Genomic DNA, 12,009 nt, shown 5'->3' on the forward strand with positions numbered 1-12,009 from the left:
AACATATTTTGGCAGGCTCTAGGAAGACAGTATACCTCCCAGTTAGCCATGTTAGGTCTCATGGAGTCATCTCCTTGTCTTCAGCAAGAAACTTCCCCTCTGCCCCCACTTGGTAGGCATATTGGAAATTTTGTTCTTCATCATATTCAGGCACTTAACTCTAAGGAAGACTCTATGCTAGACTTTGAAATATTCAAGCTTCCCTTTTATCTTTTGTCACTTGCCATCCTCTCTTAACAGCGATTTGGATTTCCTCTTCCCTTTTTAAAATCTTTCTTTTTTAACTTTCTTTCAGGGATGATTTTTCCTTTCCTTAATAAAAACTCATTCTTTATACCCTTTACGTACTCAAACTGAGCTATTCTTATATATGCATGTAAAATTTATACATCTTGCTTTCATTACTGCCTTCCTAAAACCATACAAAATATGAATTTCAGATACTTTATGTGAAGCTTTAATGTGGAAATTTATATTTAAATATGTTAAAGAATTCTACATTTTTAGTCTATTCAAATGGGTTTATGATTTGATGGATGTGGATGTGCTAGCAGTGCAGATTCCAACCAAAATCTCATTTTCTTGTGCTTTTTTTTTTTTTTCCACTAGTATCTTTGTCCTCTCGGAAGTTCAGATGAGGCTCTGCCCGACAAGGTTTTAAGTTTAAATGTATCTGTTCACTCCAAATTGATAAACTGAATCATACATAGAGGAAAAAAGATCTGCCAAACTCAAAGAAGATATTCAGGCTTTGATAATCAGTAGTTGACTCTTCTTACGTATTCATAATAATTCATTAATGTGTGCTCCTACATGACAGTCCATTCACTTAGTCAATTGACATTAAGTGCCTTCTATGTGCTGAACTTTGAAGATACTAAGAAAGGCAAAAAATAAAAATAAAAAAATTAAAATTCTCTGCTCTTAAGGAACTCACAGTCATTATAATGACAGAGGCAATATGTAAGAAATCATATTAAAAAAAAAAAGATGTATGCAGGTTAAATTGCAAGTCATCTCAGAGGTAATGCACTAAGATTCAGGAAGACTGGTAAAATCTGGCACATTAACTGAAACTTGAAGAAAGATAAAGAAACTAGGAGGTAGAGATGAGGAGGGAGAATTCCAGACATGATAGACAGCTCATGAAAATGTTTAGAGTTGAGAGATGTAGTGCTGTGTATGAGAAAAACCGGGAGAAGGCCAATATCACTGGACTACACAGTACATAATGGGGAGTAAACCACTAGGAAGGTGGGAATGGGCCAGATTACAAAGGTCTTTGAAAGTTCAATTAAACATTTTATATTTTATCCTGGAGGAAATAGAGAGCCATTGTTGTTTATTCAGTAAGGGAGGGATGATATGATCAGACCTGATTTTTAGGAAGATCAATTTGACAACTGAGTGGAGGAAAGATTGGATCTGGAAGAAATGAGGTAAAACCTACAAACAGGTTATTACAGTAGATGAAAGGTGGAAAGGACAGTACTTGACACTGATTGTATATGGGGCCAGGTGAGAGACAATAAACATTTGAGGATGACACTGTTTTTTAACTTGCAGGACTAGGAGGCTAATGGTACCCTCAGTAGTAATAGGAAATTGGTAAAGATGGGGGGGTTTAGGATGAGAGATCATGACTTTAGTTTGGAACATGTTGAGTTTAAGATTTTTATGCATCATGTAGTTCAGAATGTCCAGTCAGCAGTTAGAGATTTGAGACTGGAAGTCAGCAAAGAGGTGAGATCAGGGACTGCTTTTGCCTTTCTTTCTGTCTTCAGCTCTTAGCACAGTGCCAGCAGATAGTAAATGCTAGACAAATAGCTGTTGACTGCTTTTTGTTTTAAAGATCAACCATATGTACATTTCTTTATAATGCTTAATAATGATCATGCTGTAAGTAAAAGAGTCTACTAAAAACTATGTTAGCTAAGCATTTGTACTGCTTTTTCTTTATGCCAAGAACTATTTTTTTCTGATGTAAAACTAATTGCATTATTGAAACTTGAAAAAAAATGCTTACAAGGAATTTTTAGTAAATTACTAAGGGTGTGGGACTTTGAAATATAATAACTTGAATGGCATTTAAACAGACTCTAAATAATGTTTAGAAAGCAATCAAATGTACCAAAGATAATTAATGAAAATAAAACCAGGACAGCATATCAGCCACCAATATATTCACTGCTTTTTTTGTGTGCATCCTTCCCTTCATTCCTTTAAAATATAAGCTCATTTCCATATTCCTTTTTTTTTTTCAGTTCAGTCAGCATGCGTAACTTTGATTAATGGTCATAATAGTGAATATGCTGAGATAAAACCCAGGAACACATTAATGAACACTAGTGTGTATGTGCTATGTAGCTTAGTACTTAGATTAAGGAGAAATTGGAGAGAAGTATAACTAATTGACCATCATCCTTTCCTCCTTTCTGCCAGAATTAAGCAAATAGAATGTGATCCTCCCCCAAACATCCCACTATTATACACCCTTTATATTCTTCAATGTATTAACCAAGAGACAAAGAGTTCACCAGCAATTTAAGAGCAAACAAATACAGATAATAATTTTTAGGATCAGTTATTTTCCCCTTTTCTTGGTCAGAAGTTCATATATTACTTATTCTTGCAAATTGCCATCATTAGAATTCAAGGAGGGGAAAAATAAGTTTTGCTCTCAAAGAAGAAGCACATTTATTGATGAAAGTCCATCTTCTAATGCAGGTCAAAAATGTAATGAAAAATATCATGGCTGGGTTGCAGCAAACAAACAGTGAAAAGATCTTGCTGAGCTGGGTTCGCCAATCAACTCGCCGCTATCCACCGGTCAAAGTCATCAACTTCACTACCAGCTGGTCAGATGGGCTGGCTTTTAATGCACTCATCCACAGTCACAGGTGAGGATAACATGTAGCATTGCATTTGCTTTACTAAGTAATGAATGTTTGGCAGAAGAATATCAGTTTGGCAGATGGATAATCACTCAGATACATGCTTTCAAGAGACTAAGTTGTGCTAATTTGGGACCTATCCCTCCCCTCATTACCCCTGGGGTCATGGAGTAATATAAAGGAAAACCTCCATTTTCTAACAAGATTATGGAACTTCCTACATAATTCTGACTGAAGTCAGTGGGAAATGGATTTTCTGAGCACGTATAGTATAAGTCTTTCTTTCCGTCTGGATATGAGGTCTTATATGGCATAAACCACAACCCATTCCCTATCTACCCATCTTCACTGTGACAGTGCTTGCAAGGGCTACCCTCCTTCATTCTTCCTTAAATGCCATTCAAGCATAATTTCTTCAGGTTCCAGCTCTGAGCCCTATAATAATATTATATTATTATATAAGCACATAATGCTATATAAACATGTGTATGTGTGTATATATATATATATATGTATATATATATGTATGTATATATGTGTGTGTTCATCCTTCGTTGCCAAAGAAGACCATGCCATCAGAGAAATAAAGACATGACTTGCACTTGACTTTAGATGACAACTTCTTTAGTATTTTTCTTATAAAAGAAAAAACTTAAAATGTTCACATGTGTTTAGGAATGCAATTATGAGCATTGTATCTCTTGATATCTGATGCTCTTTGAACATGAGACAATAATTATATTTTCTTTGATGTGAAATATCTGTCCCTGACCCAATACTAATCTCTCTGGATATCTGAGTGCTTTCTATCTCTCCTGTTCATATGAATGACTCATCAAAGAGTGTTTTTTGTATAACATGTGCTTATTTTTCAAGTGCCTCTTTCCAGTAGATGAATATCCCTCCATGAATAATTCTGACAGGCATTTTTCCATTGTTAATCTTGAGAAAGAGATGAAGCGGTTCTATTTTTCAAGGTGCTTGCTACTGGCTAATTAGAAATGTTTTGTCTTTTAGTGTCAGGAATGGAATGTGTGTGACTAAGCAAATATACTTCATATTAAATATGTGGATTCACAAGACATTTTATAAAGGTGGTTTTTCAGGCTACTTTGACTTTAAGATAGGAAATTTTCCAAGGTCTAAGTCACTAAAAGTTTCATGTTAAAATTAAGTCAGAGAGTGGTGTAGTCAATGGAAAGAGCACCATAGAGTCAAATGACCTGAGCTTAAATCCCATGACGAGTGTATGCTACCTCTGAAGCCTTCATTATGATTAGAATCCAGTTTAGCCAAATCAACATGCATTTATTAAGCACCTACTCTTTTCTAGGCACTGTGTTAAGTATGTTTTTTAGGATTGTAGAAGTAGAGCTGGGAAGATCATAAAGGCCATTTAATGAAACTCTCATTTTTGTGGATGAAGAAACAGCACATTGAGATTAAGGAAAAATAAAATTTTAAGCAAATATTCTAAAACTTTATCTGTTTTTTGTTAATTATTAACTATTTTGTAGTAAAAAATGTGGTTTTTACGTCGAAATAATCTCGTATGTAAACTTGATTATGTATTTATTTCTCAAACCTTGGTTTTAAAATATTTCTATACATTTGTAACCATTTTTCTTCCCTCATACTTTTGAATGGATTGTTGCAAAAATTCATACATAAATCAGTTGTTTATTATTCACAACATATTTTCTTTTACTAGCCATAAATATTGATTAGATCTTCAGACTAGCTCACAAATGCATATTTATTTTGGTGAAATATTATGTTACCATAAAATAATAGAAAACATTACTAATAATTAAATATAAAAGATAATAAAATTGAATAATAAATAGGGCTTTTTAAAAATTTATTTTCACTGCCTTGCTGGTGGATATATCTATACACTATTATTCTATACCCCTATTGGCTAAGAATAGAGACTGACAAGGATTAATGGTTTGGGGGAGGAGTTTAGGGTGGGAGGATACATCAACTCTTCACATTTCCCTATTATTTTTCTTATGCTATACTATTAATTATAATTCACATCCATATGGTACTATATGATTTATAAAGCCTTTTTCAAAAAAAAATGTCACATGAAATTAGTAACATAGTTACTTTGTTTTGTTCTTTTCTGATGTTACTTATCTTGTAGGGTTATATATTAAAATGATCTACTAGACTCAAAGGTCCCTGAGGGCAGGAGTTATATTCTAGTTGAACTTTGTTTCTCCCCCATTACTTAAGAGGGTGCTTTTCAACCAGTAAGAATTTAATTTAAAAAAAAATGAATCAAACCACTTCTTAGAACCTTTACTCTGTACCACTAAGAAAAAGTATTCAAGTTTGGGTTGAACTGAACTCTAGACTTCTACTGGTTTATATTTCTTCCACCCAAATGGGGGGAAAGAAAAGAAGAAATAGCATGAATATATGACTTAGTGCTTAGATGAAACATTGTGAGAGAGAAGACATGAGTTCAATTCCTCACTGTGCTAATTATAGTGGTATGACTTTGGGTAGTCACTGGGTATTACCTTCAGTCCTCCAGACCTCCACTTCCTCATGTGTAAAATAGCTTGTACTAGATGGAGCTCTAAAGTTCCTTACAGCCCTAGTTTTATAATACTATATGTGACCTGCTTCTTCTCATATTTTAAGGGGAAAGAACCATGATTCACTGAAGTCTTCTCCCTCCTTAGGTTTTCTTCTCTGAGCATCAGACAAATGGACCTTTTTGGCCCTTTAACGGAATTTCTATTTCACATTAGGACATACACAAGAAAGAGGCATTGTTTACCCTTTATCTCCCTAGTACATTTCTTCCTCTTTATCAAATTAGGATCATTTTTGAATGCCCTTCAGATCCATGAATTTCCTAGCAGGGGAGAGGAATTAAATGATAGACTTACATGGGCAAATTCCTTCTTTTTTGGGGGCTCTGAAAAATGGAAGTTTTCTCAAAATTCTTTTTTTAGTATTTATTTATTTTTAGTTTTCAATATTCATTTCCACACGATTTTGAGTTCCAAATTTTCTCCCCATCTCTCCCCTCCCCCACCCCATAACATCTTGCATTCTGATTACCCCTTCCATCAATATGCCCTCCCTTCTATCATATCCCTCCCTTCCCTTATCCCCATATTCTCTCTTTCCTTGTAGGGCAAGATAGATTTCTATACCCCATTACCTGTATTTCTTATTTCCCAGTTACATACAAAAACAATTCTCTACATTCATTCCTAAAACTTTGAGTTCCAACTCTCTCCCTTCCTCCCTCCCCACCCATCCCCACTGAGGAGGGATGCAATTCAAAATAGGTTATATATGTATAGTTCTGCAAAACACTTCCATAATAGTCATGTTGTGTAAGACTAACTATATTTCCTTCCATCCTATCCTGCCCCCCATTTATTCTCTTTTTTGACCTTGACCCTCTGCAAAAGTTTACCTCCAATTACTCCCTCCTCCCATTTGCTCCCATCCCCACCTATCCCTTTCTCCACTACTTTCCTGTAGTGTAAGATAAATTGTCACATCAAACTGAGCATGCATGTTATTCCCTCTTTAAGCCAAATGTGATGAGAATAAGTTTAACTTTTTCCCTCTCCCCTCCATTGAAAAAGCTTTTCTTACCTCTTTTATGAGAGATAATTTGCCCCATTCCATGTCTCCCTTTCTCCTCCCAGTATATTCCTCTCTCACTCCTTAATTTTATTTTTTTTAGATATCATCCTTTCTTATTCAACTCACCCTGTGCTCTCTGTCTATATATATATATATATATATATATATATATATATATATATATATATATATATATATGTGTGTGTGTGTGTGTGTGTGTGTGTGTGTGTGTGTGTGTGTCTGTGTGTGTGTGTGTGTGTGTGTGTATAATCCCTCCAACTACCCAAATACTGAGAAAAGTTTCAAGAGTTGCAAATATTATCTTTTCATGTAGGAATGTAAACAGTTCAACTTTAGAAAGTCCCTTATGATTTTTCTTTCCTGTTTACCTTTTCATGCTTCTCTTGATTTTTGTGTTTGAAAGTCAAATTTTCTATTCAGCTCTAGTCTTTTCATCAAGAATGCTTGAAAGTCCTCTATTTCACTGAACCACCATTTTTTTCTCCTAAAGTATTTTACTCAGTTTTGCTGGGTAGGTATTTCTTGGTTTTAATCCTAGTTCCTTTGACTTATGGGATATCACATTTAAAGCCCTTTGATCGCTTAATGTAGAGGCTGCTAGATCTTGTGTTATCCTGATTGTATTTCCATAATACTCAAATTGTTTCTTTCTAGCTCCTTGCACTATTTTCTCCTTAAACTCTGGAATTTGGCTACAATGCTCCTAAGAGTTTCTCTTTTCAGATCTCTTTCAGGAGGTAATCAGTGCATTCTTTCAATATTTATTTTGCCCTCCAGTTCTAGAATATCAGGACATTTTTCTTTGATAATTTCATGAAAGATGATGTCTAGGTTCTTTTTTTGATCATGGCTTTCAGGTAGTGCTATATTTCTAAAATTGGCTCCCTTGTATCTACTTTCCAGGTCAGTTGTTTTTCCAGTGAGATATTTCACATCATCTTCCATTTTTTCATTCTTTTGGGGTTTTTTTGTAATTTCTTGGTTTCTCATAAAGTCATTATCTTCCAACTGCTCCATTCTAATTTTTAAAGAGCTATTTTCTTCAGTGAGCTTTTGAACCTCCTTTTCCAATTGGCTAATTCTACTTTTTAAAACATGCTTCTCCTCATTGGCTTTTTGGACCTCTTTTGCCAATTGAGTCAGCCTATTTTTAAAGGTGTCATTTTTTTCAGCATTTTTTGGGTCTCCTTTAGCAAACTGTTGACTTGCTTTTCATGATTTTCTTGCATATTTTTTATTTCTCTTCCCATTTTTTCTTCCACCTCCCTTACTTGATTTTTAAAATCATTTTGGGGCTCTTCCATGGTCTGAGACCATTGCATATTTATTTTGGAGGTTTTGGAAGCCTTGACTTCCTCTGATGGTATGCATTATTCTTTGTCATCTGAAAGGATGGAAGAAAATAGCTGTTCACCAAGAAAGTAACCTTCTGTAGTCTTGTTTTTCCCCTTTTTGGGGCATTTCCCAGTCATTTATTTGACTTTTGAGTCCATTGTTAAGGGGAGGCTATACTCTGGAGACCTGTAGGTTCTCAGTTCCTCCAGGATGGCACAATCAAGGGCCTGTACACTAGTTTCGGAGCAACCAAAAACTTTTCTGCCCAGAATCTGTGAGTAGTAGAATTTCCTCTCCACAACAGCTTCCAACTCTACCACACCAGTGCTCCTCCTCACCCCAGGGTGGGGCTCATGGGTGAGATTTAGATTAGCTGCTCAATTCCCCCAGGAGCTTTAGGCAGAGGTCTCTAAATATGGAAGTTGCTGCTGCAGTGGCTGATGCTGGCTGTCCAGACCACATTCCCTTCGCCTGGGTGAAGGAGCCTTCTCACTGGCCTTTGAAACTGTATTTGGTGTTTGTGGGTTTAGCAATCTGGGAACTGCTGCTGCCAGTGGCTTCCCAAAGTCTGTTCTGAGTACTGTCCCTGGGCTGTGCTCCACTCCACGCCCAGTGTGATAGACCTTTCCTGTCAGCCTTCCAGGCTGTCTTGGGCTAGAAATCTCTTTCACTCTGTCGTTTTGTGACTTCCACTGCTCTACAATTTGTTTAGAGTCATTTTTACAGGTATTTTATGGGCTATGTGGGGGAGCTTCTACACGTCTGTTTTTCTATTCTGCCATCTTGGCTCTGCCACCCTTTTCTCACAGTTCTTAACTCTTCTTCCTGGTAAAGAAAGATTGACTTTAGTGTGTGATGTAAGTCTAATATCTATAAAGAAAAATATCTGCAGTCTGCAAGACTAAGTAAATATAGGATTTGTACTGAACCTCTGCCCCATCTTTGATTCCTCATCGTTCTTTTCCATCGTAATCTCTACTTATGCTGGTGCCATTTTTAAACTTCCTCCCCCAACAAAGATTATAACTCCTTCCTGATTTATGGTGACTAAAATAATTAATTGCTTTCTAACTTATTTTTTATTAATAAATTTTCCTATACACTTAACTAGCATAGTCATTGAACAACAGAAACACAATGTGTTTATAAATTATTAATCAAAGCCCTTTTCACATGACAGAATTTACCAGAGATTGTATTGTACTGCTGTGGTTTAGAGAATCCAGGTATACTACCATTAGGTATTAGAGTAAGACTTCAGCAGAGGAATAATGTGATCTCGCCTTTATGGAGAAATTTAAAATTTAAAAAAGCATACCCTTTACAATGAAATCTTGCCTAGGTCCAACTAAAATCTTTCTTTTATTTCAACCTTCCTTTCAGTGCCTCTAGCCCTATTTTTTTTCTACTCACTGAGCACTGATTCTTCCTATTTCCATCACTGTGGGAGGGAGCTCAAGGCAGCAGCTTCCTTTTGACCCTTGGTCTCATTCCCTTCTCCCAGTGGTTGTGGGCCTGCCAACTTCTCTCCCTTTGGTCAGGAGAGAAGAGGGAATGAAAAAGTTCATTCTACCAATTCAGTTAGCAGGGAGTCACCATCTGCAGTCCTTCCAGTAAAATTCAGGCTTACTATCTCTCCTACTATTATACCTCCCAAATTTCTGACATTCTCATATGCCTACTACTGCATTCTGGGCTTTTGTACATTCTGCATACTGGGCTTTTCCATCAACCCTCCAGATGAAACCTCCTAGAGATACTGACTTCTCTGCTTAGAATGTGAATTCCTTGTTTATTATAGTGACTTGGGATATAGTAGGCACTTAAATATTTCCTTTTCTCTACACCTTTCCTTATTTTCTTCCTTTCTTCCTTCCTTCTTTCCTTCCTTCCTTCCTTTCTTCTCTTTTCTTTCTCCTCCTTCGTTCCCTCTCTCCCTTCTTCCCTTCCTTTCCATTCATTCAGGTAAATGTGTTAAATAGTATAATTATTATCATCCTCATTTTACATGTTAGGAAACCAAGGCAAAGAGTTGGACAAATGATATGCATTGCCATGTATTTTCTCAATGAATTATTCATAAAAGTACAGCTGTTGTCATGTGAGAGTCCAAATTTTTCTTAATTAAAAAAATTCTGAACTACATTATTTTTTCACCTGAGTTTAGAAGATGAATGGGTTGCTCTGATATATTTTAAAATCATTTCCTCTTGTTGGAAATAGATGGAGAATATTAAGGAAGTGCTGTCAGCAAATCTATTATGCATGCTTTTAATTTTATTGTAAGGTTCACTTGTAGCAGAGAATCTGTAAATGCTGGATGGATAAATCAAAGACCTTTGGGGAAAGGTTAGCAAGGTCATGTAGATGGGTGAACAAATGAATATTCAGGAAAAAGAATGAAAAGCAGTTAAGCAAACAGGTTCCTGGATAGTTATTAATAATAATAATTCATACTTACAGAGATTTATGGTTCACAAAGAATCTTCCTAATAATAATGTTGTGGGTTAGGTCATGTGATTATAATTCTCTGTGTTTTATAGATGAGAAGACAGGTTCAGAGAAGTGATGGTTATATAACTAAGTATTAGATGATGGGTTCAAACTCAAATCCGCTGGTTTCAGTTTCAGTACACTTTCCTCCACAATTTACTGCTTAGTAAAGGAGATAAGAGTTAAAACCTACCCTTTTAAGTTGGGAATGGACTAAGAATGGACCAGGTGACTAGGGCAGCAATGAAAATGGGAACAAAGAGAGACTCCTCACCAAGGCAGAAAAAGGGCGCAGTGGGACAGAGAGACCTGAAATGATCTATTCTCTTCAGAAAGAGCCCCAAGTCTATCCAGGGAGTAGTTGTCAGTCCACTAGTGCTCTTCCTTTGTGAGTAAATTTGATCTTCTTTGACCCAGAGTAACTGAAGCATGTGTGGGGCAGACTTGCACAGTGCAGGAGATCAAAAGAACTTTTCTCTGTTGCAAATAAGTAGAGAATCCTCCAAGTTCCCCAAGGTCATTGCCATGAGATTCGTTTCCCCAGGGTCAAGGTCTGATTAATCTAATGTGGCTTTGTTACTGATCTGCCCTGTTTTTGACTTCCCTATTTGGATCTAGTACAGTATAATTTCACTAGGAGCCCCTAGATGGCTTAGTGAGTAGAGTCCCGAACCTGTAGTCAGGAAAATGTGAGTTCTAATCTGACCCTGGCTAAGTCACTTACCCTGTCTCTCTTCCAGGTGCCTTAGCTGTGGAGGTAATAGTACCTTGTGTACAAAGTTGAGAGTCAGAGGAGGTAATATGTGTAAAGTACTTAGTATAAGTACCTAGAGCATAGTAGGTATTTAATAAAGTTTTATTTCTTCCCTAGTCCATTCTAGATTAAAAATCTTAGAGTTATATTTGATTCTCTCTCTCTCCCTCTCTCTCTCTCTCTCTCTCTCTCTCTGTCTCTCTCTCTCTCTCTCTCTGTCTCTCTCTCTCTCTCTCTCTCTCTCTCTCTCTCTCTGTCTCTCTCTCTCTCTCTCTCTCTGTCTCTCTCTCTCTCTCTCTCTCTCTCTCTCTCTCTCTCTCTCTCTCTCTCTCTCTCTCATTCATACACACACACACACATACACATTAGGTAACTCTGCCCATTCTTCCTTCCAAATACAATAAAAAATATTTCTTCCCTGGATGTATTCCTTTCCATTTCTGCTGTTACCACTCTAGTTTAAGTTACAAACTAACCCAAGTGCAGCTAGCTTTCTCTATGAAACCTTTCCTGTCACTCTACCTCACAGTAATTTCTACCACCTTAGAACTAATTCTCTGTGCTACTTATGACAGCATCGGAACTGTCCACGTGTACAAATGTCTGTGTGTGTGTTGTCATCTCTTAAACCAGACTATAAGCTCCTTGACGGTGGGAAACTTGAAATAAGTTTGTCATCCATGGCATCTGTAACAGTGCTATCCACAAAATAGATGATATTTTAAATACTAGAGGGTGATTTCAGCTGCTGGAGAGATGATCAATCCATCTCTTCTTTACCCAATATTTAAGAAAGGGAAAAGGAAGGGAGGACTTCTTTATTAAGGGCTTATGTGCCAGCCCCTACCCTAAGTATTTTACAATCATTATCTCATGTTATCATCACA

At 36.4% G+C, this 12,009-nt stretch overlaps 1 protein-coding gene across 9 annotated transcripts in view; it reads left to right on the forward strand.

The window, feature by feature from the left end:
- Window positions 1-12,009, forward strand: part of DMD (dystrophin) — a 2,329,373-nt gene that overhangs the window by 539,874 nt on the left and 1,777,490 nt on the right. For all 9 annotated transcript variants that reach the window (XR_011968542.1, XM_072616876.1, XM_072616880.1 and 6 more), the window contains exon 6: window positions 2,728-2,900. Coding sequence is in view for 8 of the 9 variants with exons in the window: in XM_072616876.1 (XP_072472977.1) it covers window positions 2,728-2,900 (173 nt within the window). In the remaining variant the exon portion in view is untranslated. The remainder of the gene's footprint in view (window positions 1-2,727; window positions 2,901-12,009) is intronic.

This window comes from Notamacropus eugenii, chromosome 5 (genome assembly GCF_028372415.1).
Source record: "Notamacropus eugenii isolate mMacEug1 chromosome 5, mMacEug1.pri_v2, whole genome shotgun sequence".
NCBI classification, from domain to species: domain Eukaryota; kingdom Metazoa; phylum Chordata; class Mammalia; order Diprotodontia; family Macropodidae; genus Notamacropus; species Notamacropus eugenii.